The 21,194-nt window shown below is 40.3% G+C and overlaps 1 protein-coding gene across 1 annotated transcript in view; it reads left to right on the forward strand.

Moving 5' to 3' along the window:
• LOC132817350 (adenylate cyclase type 10-like) overlaps positions 1–21,194 on the forward strand; it is a 187,519-nt gene that overhangs the window by 125,996 nt on the left and 40,329 nt on the right. Inside the window, exons 24-28 of the mRNA XM_060827758.1 lie at positions 6,102–6,242; positions 7,693–7,868; positions 14,103–14,259; positions 18,489–18,693; positions 18,795–18,891. Of these exons, the coding sequence (XP_060683741.1) occupies positions 6,102–6,242; positions 7,693–7,868; positions 14,103–14,259; positions 18,489–18,693; positions 18,795–18,891 (776 nt within the window). The remainder of the gene's footprint in view (positions 1–6,101; positions 6,243–7,692; positions 7,869–14,102; positions 14,260–18,488; positions 18,694–18,794; positions 18,892–21,194) is intronic.

Genomic DNA, 21,194 nt, shown 5'->3' on the forward strand with positions numbered 1-21,194 from the left:
CAATAATATGCTGTCCAGTTGTCAAATAAATGGGGGATTCAAATTGAAGGCAATGGCATATTACAAAATGTATTGTATTCTAGTAAGCAATTGTATTCTTAACAGAAGAGCTACCCCATATGATATGAAAGTAATATAGAAGAAATGCTTCAGTGTGGAAGCTGTTACCAAATACATTCAAGCTTATTATTAATAAGCTACTAAAAAAACACAGCAAGAGTCACTTCAGACATTAAAGGGCTCATCTGTTATGAAGAACAAGCTATGGACATACAGGAAAGACCTAGCCATTGGAAATAGTAAACACAGAGCGCATTCCAAGTTAGCAGGAACATGACAGGTTCTCATTCTGTTCCCATAATGTGGCTAAAACCCACATACTAATCCATACTTCCCAGTTCTTAGCATTTGCCTTTTTTTTTGCTGTGAAGAATTAGCACAATGAATGGTAAATGATATAATAGGAAGGAGGAAGAGAATAATGAGCACCAGGCTAAGAAGGAGTCCCTAAAAAATAACTTTGTTTTTCTATCTAACCCCTTGACTGTTCACCCTTGTCATTTTTTTTCACTATCATACATAAAGATATATTTACCTGCCAAAGTTAAATAATGTTTGTAAGAGTATAAATGGACTCCAAAATCCAGTTTAACTTTCATCATAAGTGTGTTTAGACAAAGTTCACCAATTTATTAAGGTATTAAAATAAACACAATAGAAATTACACTAAACCAAACAGTGGACTTAGCCACTCCACAATGGAAACTGATCATCAGTTTAATTGGGTGCTGTTTCTTCTTCTTTCTGCTCAAACAACCATTGAAAAGTAGACAATATTAACCCTTTCAAAGCACAACCAATAGCTGAGTGGTTCAAGTATTGCATGATCAATTCTATCATTACATTTTGATTGGCATGAGTGAGGCAAGTCTTGTTTCTAACTGGCTTTTAAAGATGAAAGAGGCTGACTGATGTCACCAGCCTCTATCGCCTGAATGATTCTTTAATGTATCAATTCCTTGTCATTATCATCTGTTATTGTTACTTTTATAACTTCTTGTTAAGATAAGAAAATATTTTGTGATTTTTTTATTGCCAATTTTTTAAGGTAGGGAGATTGTGTATTGTCAGGCTCCCATGATTTTTACTCTGGGCTGTTTGTCTTAGTTTGTGATGAATTTGTAAGAGGCCTCTATATTAAATCAAACCTCTTATCAGTGAATTCTTGTTTTAGAGGCTAATTGTTAGATAATGTTTTCTCTCTTGTGCTTGTGAGTGCCTGGAAGATCATAAGATACTAATATAAGTATATTGCAAATGTACATAGTACTTAATTTACACATTGTTTTTACAAAGAATGAGGTAATGGGATATCCATATACATTCAGTTAATACATTATCTTGAGTGATAAAATTCCATAGAATTATACAGGTAAAAACTAAAACACACGTACTGCTACAGGAGTTAACTCTCCTCATACAATGAATGTATTTAGCCTCATGAAATTGTTTCTCTGCAAAGATACTATGTGTGAAAATCAAGCCAGCATAGAGCACAGCTGTCACTATTTTTCCCTCCCATTGTAACCGGCTCATAGCCTTCCTTTGTTGATAACATCACATTTTGCCTGATAAAGAATTAATAATTCAAAAAGATGTAAACCATCTTATTCAAACTTGAAGATTGTAAATTCTCATAATTTGGCTCTGTAAAGTGGAATTGAGCTAAATGAGTTGTTCTCTGAATATTGCATTTTATTTGTCAAATGAGATGATGCAGAGTTACGCAATCTTAAAGTATTAGAATCTGCATCAGTTATAGTTAAGCAGAATATTATAATAATAGATTAATGTATGAATATTATCAAAGTCAACTAAACTCATTAAATATTAATCTCTGTACATGTTTTGCATGATTTATACAACATGAGGGACTTTGAGGAATACAGAATAAATGATGATATACTAAACTCCCAGCAGAGGCTCAGCTGTTTATGGGCACTCAGATGATAGAGGTTGGGATTGCATTGGTTCTGGACTGGAGATGATGCAGGTTGAATTGTTTTTCCCTCTCGTTCCTGTAAAGGAGCTCGCCTCCACTGGGAAATGTTTTGGATATGGGATGAAGTATTGTGGCAAGGAAGATGGCAAGGAGTATTGAATCAATGACATAGCATTGCTTGAACCTGGTTGGCACACACATTAGGTCTGTCCTGGATTCATTGGTGAGGATCATACAGAAGGTGCCAAATTTTGAGAAGGATAGTGTGCATCCTCTCATGTGTAACAGATTTCCAACTATCCTCTAGTACAAAGCTGAAGCAAAAATGAGTTATTTGAGGAGCTTAACACTGCTATCAGCAGAATCCCTAAATCAGAACATCCTGACCCATGGCTGGGGGTGGGGGTGTTGCAATTTCAACCCCAGCTTGAATTAAGACCATGAGCTGTTGCTCTCCTTCCTCAGATAGCATGGCAAGGGAAGAAAAACAAGAATGGAAGGAGACTATTGCTACAATAAGAGTTGTGTGACTAACACGTTTTTTCAGAACAAACTATGCCATAAAATATTCTGAAGGCCTCCAAGATCAGGGCATTGGAACCAGCTGAACCTGACCATCACCAAATGAACACTATTTGTAACATGCACAGCAACTACCGTTATAATTGTGAAACAGATTATTCCCTGGGATGCACTAGGCTGATGATGTAATTCTTCTAAACTTATCCAATGCCACCCTCATATTAATGTCTTTTCTATAGACATTTTAAAAATAGACCAAGACTAAAACCTTTTGAGAGTGTGGTGCTGGAAAAGCACAGCAGCTCAGGTAGCATCCGAGAAGCAGGAGAATCGACGTTTTGGGAATAAGCCCCTTCGTCAGGAATTAGGCTTTTGAGCTGGGGGATGAGAGATAAATGGGAGGGGTGAGGGTTGAGGGCTGGGGGGAAGGGAGCTGAGAATGCAATTGGTAGATGAAGGTAGGGGAGAAGATGATAGTTCAGAGGGGAAGGTGGAGCGAGTAGATGGGAAAGAAAATGGATAGGTGAAGAGGGCAATGCTGTGTCAGAGGGTTGGGTTTGGCATAAGATGGGGGAGGGGAAATGAAGCAACTGGTGAAATCCACATTAATCCCGTGGGTCCCAAGGCAGCAGATGAGGCGTTCTTCCTCCAGGTACTAGGTGGTTAGGGTTTGGCGGTGGAGGAGACCCAGGATCTGCATGTCCTTGGTGCAATGAGACAGGAAGTTGACTGTTCAACCACGGGACAATGAGATTGTTGGTGTGGGTATCCAGAGATGTTCTCTGAAATGATCACAAGTTGGTATCCTGTCTCCCCAATGCAGAGGAGACCACATCTGGTGCAATGGATACCTGTCCCTCCACTAATGTCATTGTAAGTTTCCGTCGGATTTGGAAGGATCCTTTGGGGCCTTGGACGGAGCTGAGGGGGGAGGTATGGGTGCAGGTTTTGCACTTCCTGTGGTGACATTGGGAGGGGTGAGGTTCAAGAGTGGAGGTGTAGGAAGTGAAGGAAATGCATTGGTGGCATCATCGACTATGTGGGAGGGGAAATTGAGATCTTTGAAGGAGGCCATCTGGGATTTTCTGTAGTGGAATTGGTCATCCTTGGAACAGATGCAGCAGAGGCAAAGGAATTGGGAATAAGAGGTGGTGTTTTACAGGAGGCAGGTGGGAGGAGGTGTAGTCCAGGTAGCAGTAGGAGTTTGTGGGTTTGTAGCAGATGTCTGTGATTAGTCAGTCACGGAGATGGAGAAGTCCAGGAAGGGGAAGGAGGTGTCCAAGATGAGTGCCAAGTGGATGAGTGTCAGTGAAGGTACTGATTGGGATGGCATGAGGAAGAAACGGAGTGTTTGGAGGCCATCATTGTGGTGGATAGATGTGTACAGGGACTAGGGTGTCCATGGTGAAGATAAGGCATACGGGGCTGGGGAAACAATGGTCTTACAAGAGGTGAAGTGTGTGGGTGGTGTCCCTGTACATATCTATCCACCATGACAAAGGCCTCCAAGCCCTCCGTTTCTTCTCTCACGCCGTCCCAACCAGTCAGCTTCCACTGCCACTCTCATTAGTTTGGCTGAACTGATCCTCGCCCTTAATAACTTCTCCTTCCAATCCTCCCACTTTTTCCAAACCAAAAGGGTAGCCATGAGCACCCACATGAGCCCCAGTTATGCCTGCCCCTTTGTTGAGTACGTGGAACAGTCAATCTTCCGCAGATACACTGGTACCATTCCCACTTTTCCCTCTGCAACATCGATGACTGTATTGGTGCTACCACGTGATCCCACAGGGAGGTTGAACAGTTCATCAACTTCACTATCACCTTTCACCCCAACCTCAAATTCACTTGGACCATCTCGGACACCTCCCTCCCCTTCCTGGACCTTTCCATCTCCATCTCTGATGACCAAGATCTGCTACAAACCTATGGACTCACACAGCTACCTGGGCTACACCACCTTCCACCTTGCCTCTTGTAAAAATGCCATTCCTTATTCCCAATTCCTCCGCCTCTACCAGATCATTTCCCAGGATGATTAATTCCACCATAGAAAATCCCAAATGGCCTCCTTCAAAGACCGCAATAGCCCCTCCCACATGGTTGATAGTGTCTCCAGCGCATCTCCTCCACTTCCTCCTCCTCCGCCCTTGAACCTCACCCCTCCCAATACAGTAAGGACAGAACCCCCGGTCCTCACCTTCCACCCCACTAACTTCCATATACATCACATCATCTTCCACCACCTACAAACAGACCCCACCAGTCGGGATACATTTCCTCCCCACCCCTATCAACATTTCAGAGAAATCATTCCCTCCATGACTCCTTTGTCAGATCCATACCCCCCCTCCCCACCACCACCAGTCCTCCCCCACTCCTTGCACCTTCCCTGGCATCGCTGGATATGTAAAAGCTGCACCCACATCTTCCCCCTCACCTCCATCCAAGACCCCAAAGGATCCTTCCACATCCAACAGAAATTTACCTGTACTTCTAGAAATGTCATTGACTGCATCTGTTGCACCTGGTGTGGTGGTTTCTACATCAGGGAGGCAGGATGCCAACTTGTGGATTGTTTCAGAGTACATTCCTGGGACACCCTCACCAACCAACCCCACTGCCCGTGGCTGAACACTTCAACTTCCCTGCCACTCCACCAAGGAAATGCAGGTCCTGGGCCACCTCCACCGCCAAATCCTAACCACCCAACATCTGGAGGAAGAATGCCTCATCTTCTGCTTGGGACCTGTACCCACATGGGATTAATGTGGATTTCACCAGTTTCCTCATTTCCCCTCCCCCACCTTATCCCAAACCCAAGCCTCCAACTCAGCACCGCCCACTTAACCTGTCCATCGTCTTTCCCATCTTTCTGCTCCATCATCCTCTGCAATCTATTAATTGCATTCTCAGTTATCCCGCCCCCCCCCCCCCCCCACCACCACCACCACCACTCCATCCCATTTATCTCTCAGCCCCCCAGCCAACAAGCTTCATTCCTAATGAAGGGCTTATGCCCAAAATGTCAATTCTCCTGCCTCTTCAACACTGCCTGAACTGCTGTGCTTTTCCAGCACTACATCTCAACTCTGATCTCCAGCATCTGCAGTCCTCACTTCTTCAAAGACCAAAAGCTACAATTGCAGCTCTTGGAGGAATCCATGTTGGAGGGCACAATCTTAAAGTTAGAAATAAGGTACCCAAGAGTCAAATCAATAAGCAATTTCTCAAACCAGAATAATAACATTCTGTAAGGTGCTCTCACTCAAAGTAGAAAAGTTTCCAACAAACAGCTATTGCAGATGGCAAAAAGCAGCTTCATTCAGCAAAAAACATACAAAGCAAAATTGGATAATAGAGAAGCACATTCCTTTAAAAGGCAAGTTCCAGGATTCATGGTGTACCAATAACAATTGAACACAATATGCCAAGTATGAATACAAGTACAAGTATGAATGAAATCTGTTCAAACCAAAATGTGCATTAGGCTGAGCTGTATACAAAATGTAAACCAAACCTATACATGATTCATTGAATACTTGCACTTCATTTGTCTGTACAATCATATTTTCAGGCCCTGTCTTATCTAACAGAAGCAGAAAATATCCTTAATTCATTACGCAAAGGCAAGCCACCTTTTGAATATGCTGATGTTACAAAGGACACTAAGATTGTTCCTTTTGAGAAGGCCTGTTTATATAGCCTCAAAGCAGAGGTAAGTCAAACAATATTTATATATGTTTTGCATCATCAAGAGTCACCTACACGGTGTGTCAAAATTCATTCATTGCAACATATCAGAACTTGGAAACAGCATAACTGTCTAAAATATAATTATGTACGAGGTTGGCTGAAGCAACAGAATCAAACATACATGTAATCTCAAATAGGCAAATGAGATGAAATCCCCTCCACCATCATTGCCTTTCCCCTTCACCTCCAGTTCCAATTTTCACTGAATATTTTCAGGATAAATGGATATGGAACCCACATCATGCATTTCCTATATGACCAAATCCATTTTACGGGATGCTATTTCGTAGCACTACAATTTCCATGGATTCAGGCCAGGTTCTCTGTGACTCCATGACTGACAACCATTCAGAGGAGTCATGAACTATAGTCTGGATGTGGGAACCTTTAAAAAGACAGCTTCAAAATGTCTTGCCAAGGCAGAACACAACTCATGCCCCTCAACACAGTCTTAATGGCCCCTCATATCTCCATGATAACTTATGTCTCAATTTTCCAATGATTCTTTATAATCTCTGTGTCAGCTCATGCATCATGCATCCCAATTACCCTTCATGGCTTCCATACCAACTCATAGTATTTCAAGAGTATGAGAAATTGCCTCCTGCTTCAGATATCATTGTGTGGGAAGACAAAAGAGAATGGAAGGATCCAACACATTCTTTCAGAACAAGACATGCCATAAAATATCCTGAAGGCATCCAAGGTCAAGGCAAAGAAGGCCTGTGCAGGACGCCGAAAACAGTCATTCATAACTGTTTCAAAATGTTACAATAACAAGCCTATAAAAGTATCAATAAAGTTAACAATGGGCTCCTGACACCGCTTTCTCTTTTATAACTAAATATCAAGCCAATGAGAAAAGAGATCTAAGAGAAAAAAGTGTGAGATGTCATTTAAGCAATGTCCTTCAGCATTGCTGTGATGCAAGTCTAAATTCTCAGCCAAGTTTAGTTGCTTTATATTGATGTATTGAAATGAGTTTGCCTGCTGATTAAAATTTTCATTGTTTTTTTGCTATCCTCCTCAGTATTGATTACATCTCCATGAAAATAATTAACACTCAATCTGTTCTATCGGCACTGACACTCCTATGCAGTGCATGCAAGCTATGAAATTACAAATGTCACATACACCATTCTTTCTTTAGAACTGTCAGGATTGCCAAAGCTCGGCTCTGCTTATCTCCTACTTCTGCTGGCTTGTGTTCCAACTTATTCACATTCGTAATTATCTGTAATTCTCACGAGCAAGCTCTGTAATGATCTTTAATGCATCTACTAATTTTGCAACAAATGCTACAAACAGCATATTCTCCAGCTAACTAAATAAGAGACTCCCATTTAATTATTAACATTTGTTCTCTGCTTCAGTTATCTATTACTCGACTGTTTTGGTTGATTCTGTCACAGGTACAACTTGGTATTGGCCATCTCCTAGACGCAGAGGTCCTGTTTAAGAAAAGCTTAGCACTGCTGAACAAAAAATTTCCAAGCTTCGCCGTATCACAAGCAATTGCGTATTTAATCGAAAACTACAAAAATTCTCAGAGACATCGTGATAAAGAAGAGCTAACAGGCATTACTGAGTATAAATTGTTTTAATGTATTTTTAATGGAAATTAATTTGATTTGTATTATTCTTATCTTTACCCTTTATAATTAAGAGTTCTAGTGCCTGAATTTCCTGTCAGGCGTTGGTAATGGTAATATAAATAGAATTAAAAAGAGAAACAGTGTCAAAAAATAAAGCAAATTGACAAAAAAGAGTAGCTTAGAAACATTGCAGTATAGATTTTTAAAATGGCAGTACAATGAAATATATAAAATTTGCAGAGGAAAATCTATGAGGAAATCAAAAGGCAGCAAAAGTATTTTTATGTTGTGTCATTTATGTCTCTATTAGAAAAGGATTATTGCAATTATTGCAATACTAGCCTCTCAGTGGGTTAGCTTCTTAACATTTCAGATAATTAGATGCCATGATAGAATCATAGAATCCCTACAGTGTAGAAACAGGCTATTTGGCCCAACAAGTCCACATCAACCCTCCAACAAATAGCCCACACAGACCCAATCCCCTACATTTATCCCTGATTAATGCACTAATCTATACATCCCAGAACACTATGGCCAATTTAGCACAGTGAATTCACATAACCTGCACATCTTTGGATTGCAGGAGGAAACTGAAGCACCCAGAGGAAACCTCACTGCATGCAGATGTTGGACTGAATTAATGTTTGGATATTTACAAGGAACTGTGCAAATGTGTCCAGGCAATTGTTGCCTTTATGACCTGAATCTAAAGACTTGTTTCTTCATATTAAAATTGTCCTGTAGCTTTATTTAAGGAAAAAGAATCACTCAGGTTGGAAGACTATTGGCCACTTCTATAGCCTAAAAATGGCCATTTGTGGGTGACTGAAAAGCTTTGGCTGCCTACCTGTATAGGTTTTGTTTTCAGGGATTATTTGGTATTGAATATCTCGTATGTTTAGCCCTACACTCTTCTGAATGTAGCCCTATGCTCCATCTGAATATAAAGTAAATATCTCCTTTTTTTGTTGTTGTCATTGTTTTTGGCTTGATGCACATAATGATGAACATAGAAGTTGTTGAGGGTTCTTCTGAGTGTTTGTTTATTTTAGGGTAAGGAAGATTTGGGGTGCTATTTGACACCCTGAAGATCAAAATATAATAAGGCACTTGGGATAATCAAATTATATTTACCGGTAGCTAAGTACCTAAATAAAATCAATTTGTTCCTGAATTGGTAGACTGGATTTGGTTTCGGAGACAGTATTACTTTGCTTTAGAAGTGTGAATTGGCTGATTTAGACAATTTCCTTGGGTCTTTTTTAATCAGAGTTCTGTTAATTGGCAATCTACTGAAAAAAGCTAATTCAGGGTGAGCAAAGTCCCCTGTTTTGGAGTGCCACTGTTTGGAGTCACCTGCACTGTTACAGAAGCCATAAGCCGAAATGGACACCTTACTAATTGGTTCTCAATGCCAAGTTTCCTAAATGGAGAGATTTTTAATCCCCTATGCTTCATTGAGAAAACATGTTGATATTTTTACTGAAAATAACACTATAAAATGCAATTGAACTAACCAGTTCTTTTCTGATGTGTTTTAAGCAATGGGCTTATATTGTGCTGGCCCCTCAAGTAGAAAAAGGTCACTTCTTTAAAAAGCATTATTGTAATGGTATTGCAATGGTTTATCGTGCACTGGAGAAGTAATAATACTTGTGAAGGCCCATAAGGACTAGCAATAATTGCCGATTGTAACTGCGTTGTTATGTGAATATTCTGACAGGATTCTGGTTGTAGCTATTAATTGTGCAAACTTTGGAATTAGTTCCATCTCTGAATCTTCCGTTTTTCCTGTAGGCCACAAGTGACCAATTAGTTTACAATGAGACAATGTCTCTTTAAAGCTATTTTACTTTAGGTTTATGCAAATAATTTCTTTCATAGCCTTCTCTTAAGTACAGACTTCAGAAAAGACAGTATTTTTACAGTCTAGGAGTCGCAGCATATCAACCTGACATTTTACAGAAACTGTACTGAACATTTTTCAAAATCTATATGGCTGATAGCCATAAATTGTATAATTTTAACTGAGCCAGTTTCATCATACCTAAGGTACTCCATTAGTCTTCCGGCCTTGCTAGTTTGATACTGAGAGTTAAAGGCACAATCCCATTTCCATTTCTTTTTTTTTAGCCTTTTGCCTGCCAATTGTTTGCAGCTTGCAGAAGTCTGCAAACTGTGATGCTTTCCACCTTTAACAATGAGTGATCATTGCCTTTTTGGAAGGAAATGAGACCAAGCGTTTAAAAGGTTGGGGGGTTTCACATTTGGCAGTCTTTATTCATTTGAACAAAATACTTGTGTGGCCTCATGTTGGATCACCTCACCAAGGCCAGCTTTCCAAATGATCTTCCTGGTAAGGGTCGTGCATGAGTTAAAGAGGAATTTTTGAAAGTTTGATGTATGTTAGCCTACCATTGGAGAAGCACCCCAGGAGAAATCCCATTCAATGCCAGGTCACACTACAGAGGCCAACCACAACAGGCAACCATATGGAATTGGGATGGAATGACATCAAGCCATTGCAGCACATCAAACTGTCCAGAGTAAAAAGTAGGGAATGATTTACTTATTCCCTCTTGAAATAACATTCAGAAGCAAGTTGGGCTCTGTTATGTAACTATTTAAAGGCCACTCCATAAGTTACAATTGAAATGTTTTTGACTTTCTTATGCCAAATCAAAGTTGATGGATGTAAAATGGTGAGTTGGTACAGGTGGTGAAAGTTCTACTGATCACAAATCAGCAAAGGAATAAAAACCTAGCATGAATATCGGGCCATTATGCCATGACACTTACATTCAACATGAGCAGATCAGGCAAAAGAGGCAAAGAGGGAAACTTTGATGAGGAAGAAGGAAAAGGCTTTCCCACCAAAAATAAAAAATGGGAGAAGTGTTCCAGGAGACTTCAAGTTTGTAAGAAGATAGTGACTGAGAGATGTCAACTTATTCATGAAGACCTGAAACCGCACACTGGTTTCCGCACACGGGACAGCCCTCACACTGGTTCTGAACATTACTTCTCTTCACACCTTTTCTAGTGGTATTAGTAATGCATCAAACTTCAGTATTCACAGAAGCATCTGGATGCTGAGAGATGCTGCAAAGGAGAAGAGGTGATTTCCTTGAGGATGTAAATCCAGGATGAGAGGGCACGGCAATTCACCAGGATAGCAGGCTTCTTGCTGTTTTAGAGCACCGTTGACTGCATGTATGTGGCCCTGTTGATCCATCATGTCAACCATGAGTGAAATTCTAACCAAAGGAACTGTCACCCAGTTACAACCATGCCAAGAAAATCATCTTGGTGAATACTTGCTGTTTTGGAGGCACATGTGCAGTTTTCAATTTGCAGAATTTGCCGTGCTGATCACCATTGAGCCACCAAGACACTCAATGTGATGGCTGCTTGGAGACAAGGAACACCCTCTCCATAAGGGGCTTATTACCATGTTCAGGCAAATGTCCATGTGAGGTCAACAGGCCTTCAGTGAGAGCTATAGAGATGCTTGTGACATCATTGAGCAAGGCATTAGTCTGTTAAGCAGAGTCTTTATCGCCTAGCTTGCCCAAGGGACTTTCTATGGCCGACACCAAGAGGATCTTTACGTTTATGGGGTGTGCTGCATCTTCCATAATTTTGCAAGCAAGTTTGATGTCCGATCCAGTACCTCATGGGATCCAGAGGCCACCTCAAGGCTAAGAGGAGGAGGAAGGGAGGAGAGCACAAATGCCACATGCACTAAGTTCCATTGGAAAGAACACTACACTAGTTCCCTGCAATACACTCATTTCAATCTCCCCATGAAAAAGTTCCCTTAGCTTTTAACATTTACTAAAGCTCAAAAGCAATGACTTCCATAGAGCAGCATTATCCAGAAATACATATCAATAATATAAAAACATCAGAATAATGCATGGCATTGAGAATATTTTTACTATGGCTATCATATTGTTTGCTCTCCTTTTCCGTTCCCTTGTCTTCCTTAAATGGAAGCGTTCACCCATATAACCCCTGTAAATGCTTGTGAGAAGAAAGCTGAATATTTTTGTGATGCCTCCTTGCTATGGAGTATTGCAAATAATGACAAGCAATAATCATAAGACCATAAAATTTACGAACAGAAGGAGACCATTCAGCCCATTAAGCCTCCTCTGCCATTGAAAGAAATCATCACTAATCTGATAATCCTCAACTCACTTTCATGCCTTTTCCTTCCAACCCTTGATTCCCTTACTGATTAAAAATCTGTCCATCTCAACTTTTGATATACTTATTAACCCAGCCTCAACAATACTGTGCACTAAAGAATTCCACAGATTCTTTATCCTTTGAGAGAAGAAATATCTCATCTGTGCCTTTAATGGATGTCCCATTATTTTCAAACTATGCCCTCTGGTCCTGGACTCGCCCACAAGAGGATATCTGCTGAATAAAATGGAAAGAACTGTGGATGCTGTAGATCAGAAACAAAAATAGAAGTTGCTAGAAAAGCTCAGCAAGTCTGGCAGCATCTGTGAAGAGAAATCAGAGTTAACATTTTGGGTCCAGTGACCCTTCTCTCTGTATCTATCTGTCAAGCCTTCTGAGAATCTTACATGGTTCAAAAACACCTCCTCACATTCTCCTAAACTCCAACAAGTACAGACCCAACCTACTCAACTGCTCATAAGAAAATCCCTCCATACCAGAATCAATCCAGTGAACCTTTTTTGGACTGTCTTCACTGCCAGTGTATCTTTTCTTAGGTAAGTGGGCCTATATAGAATATTCTGGGTGAGATTTAACTACTTCCTTGTATAGTTTTAGTCGGACCTCCCTATTTTTATACTCTATTCTTTTTGAAATAAAAGGAGAAAGTGAGGACTGCAGATGCTGGAGATCAGAGCTGAAAATGTGTTGCTGGAAAAGCGCAGCAGGTCAGGCAGCATCCAAGGAGCAGGAGAATCGCCGTTTCGGGCATGAGCCCTTCTTCAGGAATGAAGAAGGGCTCATGCCCGAATCGTCAATTCTCCTGCTCCTTGGATGCTGCCTGACCTGCTGCGCTTTCCCAGCAACACATTTTCAGTTTTTGAAATAAAAGCCAATATTTGATTTGTCTTCCCTTTTACCCACTGAATCTGGATTATATAATTCATGCAAGAGGACTTCCAAATCTCTATGTTGCAGCATTCTGCAGTCTTTTCCATTCAGTTAAATAATATTTCTTCTTCCTGACAAAGTTCATAACCTCAATTTGTTTCCACATTATATTCCATCTGTCAAGATTTTTCCCAGTCACTTAACCTATCCATATATAGATAGGTAGATTCTTAGTAGCACTCTCACTCTTTGCCTTCCAACTATTCTTTGCGCTATATGTAAAATTGGTGACAGTACATTCGTTTCCATGATCAAAGTAATTAATATATAATGTAAATAATTATTGTCCAAGCACTTACCGCTGTGGAACTCCATTGGATTCAATCCATTTCTTGGGAAATTGTTTAGCTCTATCTACCATTTGCTGTTTATCCTGTTTGGCAAACAAGGAGTCTCATTGATAAGCCCCATCGTGACACCACATTTTTAGGTATGCCTGGTACTGCTCTTGACATGCCCTTGTACATTCTTCATTGAACCAGGATTGATACCCTGGCTTGAAGTTAATGGTAGAGTGGAGGATGTGCTTGGCCACAATGTTGCAAATTGTGTTTGAGTGTGATCCCGCTGTTGCTGCTGGTCCGCTAGTTTGATTATAATCATTCTCATAATGGCCCTAAATAATCTGAACATTTGTAACTGGCTGAATTAGAAAGAAGGTAAACAAGCCGAAGCTGGAAGAACACAGCAAGCCAGGCAGCATCAGGAGGTGGTGAAGTCAACGTTTCGGGTGTAACCCTTCTTCAGGAATTAGAAAGAAAGCATGTTAGGGTTAATTCCCTGATTAAGCTCTTTCAGTGAGAAATAATATTAATCATGAACATTAATTGGAAGATCACTGGCTCACAGCATCTGAACTATCACTGAATTTTTATGAAGGAAAATCAGGCATTGGGGGTTTCCAGTTCTGTGCTCCCTTTGAATCTTATTCCTCACTAGGAACATCCAATTGAGAAAGTAATCCTGTTAAATAGATCTATCTTTCACATAACCTTCTTATAGATTAGAATATTAATTAATCATTACTTTCTAAAGATTATAATTAATCTTTGAATTTACCAGACTTTTTTTTAATGCAGGGGTGAAATATCACCCATCATTTATCAGCAGATTCGATGCCTATCGTTCCTATGCCAGATATACTGCTTTCAGAAACACAGAATGTGCAAATTGCCAGCAATGTTCGCAATATTACTGGAAATGAACATAGCAGAAATCTGCAACAATGAATTTAAGGTTTGTATTGGAGGCAAGTAAAACATTTAGACAGTATTAGGCCTGATCATCTTCAATTCTTGATCACTGTTATGGTCCCAATAGAGACCAAAAAGGTACAAAAAATGAGAATATTTAGTTAATAGCTGAAAAGCATAGCACAGTAGAATTTAATGTTTTAAAACTTATACACTAAACACTGTTTTGAAAGCAACACACTCCTGAGTGGGATGTCCCTTTTAACGTTTATCAGACTTTCCACAAATTTAAAACTTCTGCAGCAAACTGTCTACAGTTACTCAGCTTCCCACTCCTCAGGGAAGATCAGCTCAGAAGAGAATCACAAGGCAAGTAGGTGCTTGTTCTTCATTTGAGGCACAGATTGTAGCCATAGTGGACCTGGAAGAGATCTCTGAATCCCAAATTTGTGGCATGCATTCGTTGCTTGCTTGCAAGAAACACTTTTGTGACTTCAAGACCTTCTGAGGAGCATTAGACTAGTCATTCATTTGCTCAGATCTGGTGATATGGTTATAGTTGTTGAAATTGAGACTTTTGTTCTAAGGGCAAGAGCACATATCAAGTCTGAGGCACATTGCTCAGAGTCTGATATAGGATGCAGGACAATGCCACTTATGTACTTGTACCTGAGATGTACTTCACAGAGGATATTTCCCAGCTTTCCAATCTATAATAAACCAGAAATTTTTAATTACAAATATAATTTGAACACAGTACTGGGATATTCATCTGGAGAAACATGCTAATAATAAGTAGGTTTGAACACTTCTTGTAAGATAACTATATTGCTATGTAGTGAACAAAATAAAATATATCAATTTTCCACATTTCCTGTGGATGGCAGTAGGATAGTGTTATATACTAGGCTTGACCCTATGATACGGAACTCTTTTATCATAGTTAGGAAATTCAATGAAACAAAAATTTGGAGTTGTGTTGACTTCAATAGCTGCTGGCAACACTGTCCAATTTCTTGATCTGGGTGAAAGTTATCACGTAGAAGGTGGTTAATATCATCCAGTGGTTCCTTATTAAATCAGTGTTACTTAGGCTTAACTTCTAATTCGTATAAAATCTCTGAAGCCCTGTGGATTAATTTTGAGCCATAAAGTTAACTTGGCCATGTCATCTTTTGATGCTACCTTACTTGAAACCATTCTGACTGGTATCACCCGCAGTGCAGCTAACTGATCTCAAAGTTACCATGTAGGACTTCTCTCCTCAACCTCTCCCCACACCAGAGGCTGGTGACCCTCAGGTTAAACCACCACCAGTCGCCTCTCGTTAATGGAAGAGCAGCCCTTTGGTTCATTGGATTTTGGCAACTTTACCTTTACCTTTCACTTTTTACTTGCTTTGGTTTTCCTTCAATCTTTTTGCATCAGGAATGAATATGGAGGAATTCAAATAACAATATCTGTGCTGTGCTATTGTATTATTTTCAAGTGGGTAGAAATCAAGACTAAGTTAGAGATCAACACGTCTGCTGTGAAGGACCTTTTGCCAATGTTGAGGGCTGGGGACAATCCATTTCCTCCCAGACATTGTTACACAAGAAACCATTTCCATTGTCATGCAGAGCTGGATAAACTAGGTAGCAGGATGTCATGTCAACCCAGATTATTTAGGAAGCAATTCTCCTGCCTGAACCTCAGCAAGAAAGAATGGATAGGAATTAATGACCATGGTGTTAGGCCCATCCTCCTGCTGAAGAAGATGTGGCAAGTGATTTTCAGGAGACTCAATGTGAACTAAATCCAATCAGGCACCTATCTCTATGCCTGATACTGGGATTCTCATGACCTACACCAGAGATATCCTGCATCCAAAAGCTACTGACAAGCTACTGGCTAAATTGATTACTGGGGCTGCGGTGGTCCCAGGAGTAGGAGCTTATGCTACCTGGGTAAAGTTGTGGCCATTAGGCAGGCCGTCAGGAACGCAATGGAAACCATATTGGTGGGGAGGGGTGAGGAGGAGGTTCATTTCAAAAGGCATGGATGCCCTCCTGTGGCCACTGGTGGATTCATCTATTGAGTGCAAGGTGCAAACAGGTGGGAGCAGGTCCCTGGCCTGGCAATCTGCCTATGTGGCATGGGACCCTCCTGCCACTGGTAGAAAACCAGCTGTGGTCAATTAAGGCTTATTTGTGATCTTAACTAGCCACTTGAGCTCAATTGGCTTGGGGCAGGAATACCAAATCAACATAGCCTGCTGGAAAGAGTTAAGAATGTGGCAGGCACACCACCTTGCCGCTTCTCACTCCAGCCAGGCATATACCTGGGCTAGGAGTTGGGTGGTTGGGAGCTTGGTATTGGCGGATAGATGAGAGGCCACTAATTTCAGTCCAATGTGAGTGATGTTTGCACTTCAGGGAAGATGTTCTCAGTGAAATCTGTCACCTGCTGTAGCCAACAGTAATTATTGATATCATGTGGACTGAACCAAATTGATTTGAGACTGGCTTCTGTGGTGCTGGGACCTCACGAGGCTCAGATAGATAATTCACCTAACACTTATTGATGAACATGGCATCAGCTTTTTGTTTTGCACTGATTCATTGGGCTTTTTCAATATTGACGACTTATGAAGTTATCTGTGCCTACAAAATATGATTCAATATGTGTTATCTTGTCAGGGTCTCACTTGCTTAATCTGTGGAACAACTCACCAATTTTAGCACAAGCCCTCAGATGATTGTAAGGAGGGTGGACAGTTTATCAAGTCCTAGATAAATATTGGTTGATTCATCCAATTCATTCCTTTTTGACTTTTCTGTAACAGTTAAGAGTCACAACATTGCTATGGAGTCACATGTAGGCCAAAAATAGTAGCTTTCCTTTAAAAAGTTATTTATATTCCAGTTGGGTTTTTTACAGAAATCATCAGAAGTTTCATTGTCACCATTACTGAGATTAGCATCCAAATCTGAATATGTCATCTGAAATCCAAGTTCTCCAATTGCCATTAGCCTGGGCATTTGGATTACTTGTCAAGTGACAATACCATTACATCACCACCTCCTTGAAAACACTTATAGATAGCAGATAGATTTGGAGTATTGAGAACTGTGAGGATCATAGTGTCAAAGTTAGAAAGGACATAGCTTAGTGGAATGGGCGCACAAGTGGCAAACACAGTTTAATGCAGAAAATTGTGAAATGATCCATTTGAATTAAAGCCAGCGAGATAATTTAAATAAGGGATGTAACTCTAAAAGGGAGCAAGAGCAGAGGGACCTGCATGAATCATTGAAATTAGCAGAGGCAGGCTGAAAGAGTGTTTAGCAAAGCACCACACTTCCTGTGGTTTACGGTGTAGAGTAATAAGTAGGTTAGTTATGTTAAACTTATATAAAACGCTGGTTCAGCCTCAACTGGTGTATATTACATGTAGTTCTACACATCACGCTTTAAGAGTTTTTTTTGGGAAAAGTGCAGCAAAGATTTAAGAGATGATTCTTGGAATGAGGAACTCAATCATAAAACAGATTGGAGAGGTTGAGAGGGAAGGATTAGGAGGAGATTTGATTGAAGTATTCAAAATCCTGAGGGTTTGAGTTGAAATATAAACAAAGAAACTGTCTCCTTTGGTGGAAGAGTCAGAGAATACAAGATTTAACATAATGGCCAAATGAAGCAGTAGTGAGATGAGGAAGTACTTCTTTACTCCTTGAGTTGTTAGGATCCGGAAGGCTCTACCTGAGCATGTGGCATGAAGAGGTTTAATTCAGGCATCCAAGAGAAAATTGGATTATTGTGTGAAAAGAAAGATAAAAACAGGATAAAAACAGAGGTGTGGCACTCAAAGTATTGTTCTTTAAAAAAGCTAGCGCAAACACCTTGACTTTCTTCATTGTGACCATTGTGATTTAATGATTATATCATAGAGAATCCCAATAAATGAATCACTTCCACTTTACAGTAATGGCTCTGACAAAGTTATGGCTAATTAATCTATTTAAAAGTGATACCGACAGAAATGATGTCTTATTAGACTGGAAGTGACTTGACATCCGATGGCCTACCTTCATTTGCATATGTATGCTTCTATATTTGTAAGCAAATATTGCAAAAACTCAAATAGCTCTGCACACAATTTGTGCATAAAAATTAACAACCTTCTGAGGTATTTGTGCTTTTGTCATGCTCAAAATAAATAGCACAAACAAATAGATATATTTAGCTCACCTTCCTGCTAATTTACTTCTGTTTCTTTGTACTCCTTAGATTATTTCTGCATACATTGATTCGTTCCGTTGTTATCATTTTTTTGGTCTTAAAGAGAAGAGTATAAAAATGGAAAAGTTAGCTCTCCGAAAGTGTCTTGTTCTTAACAAGGATCAGGAGGGATTACTAATGATGGGTCATTTAGTCTGTGCACTTTCAGAAATGAAGCTCTGCACTGGACAGCTTGCTGAATCTATTGAGTATGGTACATAATATTATTGTTACCAATACAAATTATACAAAATAAATCAATTTTTTTCCTATATAAACTGTCTTTACAATGAATATATTCTTTTCACTTTTAAGGACGTCTGGCGCATAAAATTGCTGGACTAATAAATAAACCCAATATTGACGTCGTCACAATTCCTTTTCTGACCAAAGCATTGCTACTCACTGGCAGGTAAATAATTAATAAGTTAGTATTTGAATTCCTGAAGAGATGATGAATAGCCAAATTTATATGAATAGTTTTAAAGAAATTCATAATGGTAATCTTAGAAATGTAACAATTGCACTTTTCACATTTTAAACCTTTTTTAAAAAAATAATTTTATCCATCCTCAGTGCACAAGTAGTTAGGAAAGAGGAAGAGGATGCTGCATTTGGTGGAATGAAGATCTATGTGTAAGACCCATTCAAACCACTTTCAGCTCCCAAATAGAAAATGTAATTGTACTCGTTCTTATGGTGCATAATGAATATAATTCTGTGGTCTGGATCCTCTACCTGGAAATGCATTCGAGTGCAAATTGCAACAGCCCAACAAAAAGTAGCCAAATACAAGTACCTTCTGAGCTCTGGCTCATATTTGAGAACTCTATGCATTTGGGACACCACTGATTCGAAATCCACCATTTAGGGATAGGAAGAACTGTGCTGCTTAGATATATGGGATGAATTTCTTCAAAAGTCAGCTAAGTATCAATTTCAGGAAGTTTTGTGGAAGTGTGCTCCCTTTGAGCTCCAGGGAGTTATCCATGCAATTCTCCACTGCTCATTATGTACTTCCATAATTCCAGTTTTCATTTCTCAACCTTTTAATAACAAGTTAAAGAGACTATAATCTTTGATAACTTGAATTGTCACTCGGTAGAACAATAACAGCCAACATGAATTTATTAAAGATATAGAGAAGCCTCTACAGAAAAACCAGAACTAGAAATATTGCAGGATATGACACAAGAACACAAGAATCAGAAGCAGGAGTAGGTCTGGTCTATCATTCATATGATCATAGATACTGTATTTATAGCCTTAGCTCTAATTTCTTGTTATCCTCCTTTCTTGCTGATCAAAATGTTAAGGATTAGGATTAGGATTAGACTTACAGTGTGGAAACAGGCCCTTCGGCCCAACAAGTCCACACCAACCCGCCAAAGCGCAACCCACCCATACCCCTACATTTACCCCTTACCTAACACTACGGACAATTTAGCATAGCCAATTCACCTGACCCGCACATCTTTGGACTGTGGGAGGAAACCGGAGCACCCGGAGGAAACCCACGCAGACACGGGGAGAACGTGCAAACTCCACACAGTCAGTCGCCTGAGTCGGGAAATGTACCCGGGTCTCAGGCGCTGTGAGGCAGCAGTGCTAACCACTGTGCCACCGTGCCGCCCACTTGTCTTTGAACATATTCAATGATGAAGCAAACACTGCTTTCTTGGAAAAATAATTCCATGAACCACAATCTCTGGGGGGAAAACAATTCTCTTCGTCTCAATCTTGAATGACGGCCTCTAACTTTAAACTATGTCCCCTGATTCTAGACTGTCCCACAGAAGAAGACAGTGTTCCAGCACTCACCCTGTCAAGTTCCCTCAGGATCATTTTGATTTCAATAAAATCATATTTCTAGATATATTGGAACCTCTGCCTTTATGACCCCTCTTTGAGAAATCAAGGACAGAATAGTCTAGTTAAAGTCAATGAGGTAAAAACAATGACTGCAGATGCTGGAAACCAGATTCTGGATTAGTGGTGCTGGAAGAGCTCAGCAGTTCAGGCAGCATCCAAAGTGCAGCGAAATTGACGTTTCGGGCAAAAGCCCTTCTTCAGGAATAAAGGCAGTGAGCCTGAAACGTGTGGAGAGATAAGCTAGAGGAGGGTGGGGGTGGGGAGAAAGTAGCATATAGGTCAGGGAGGAGAGGGTGAGTGGATAGGTGGAAAAGAAGATAGGCAGGTAGGACAAGTTCAGACAAGTCATGGGGACAGTGCTGAGCTGGAAGTTTGGAACTAGGGTGGGGTGGGAGAAGGGGAAATGAGGAAATTGTTGAAGTCAACATTGATGCCCTGGGATTGAAGTGTTCCGAGGCGGAAGATGAGGCATTCTTCCTCCAGGTGTCTGGTGGTGAGGGAGCGGCGGTGAAGGAGGCCCAGGATCTCCATGTCCTCGGCATAGTGGGAGAGGGAGTTGAAATGTTGGGCCGGGGCGGTGTGGTTGATTGGTGCGGGTGTCCCGGAGATGTTCCCTCAATAATGAGTTTCTAAATGACCCAGTATTAGCTCCTTGAGAATGGATTCTAGCATTTTCCTGATGACAGATAGTAGTATTACTGGCATATGAGTTTCCTACTTTCTGTTTTTCTCTTTTCTTGAGTACAGATGTTATAGTAGCAATTTTTTAATTCAGTGGTATCTTTCTAGGATCTGAGGAATTTTGAAAGATGATAACCAGTATGTTAAAAGATGCAACTGGAT

Source organism: Hemiscyllium ocellatum, chromosome 7 (assembly GCF_020745735.1).
Source record: "Hemiscyllium ocellatum isolate sHemOce1 chromosome 7, sHemOce1.pat.X.cur, whole genome shotgun sequence".
NCBI classification, from domain to species: domain Eukaryota; kingdom Metazoa; phylum Chordata; class Chondrichthyes; order Orectolobiformes; family Hemiscylliidae; genus Hemiscyllium; species Hemiscyllium ocellatum.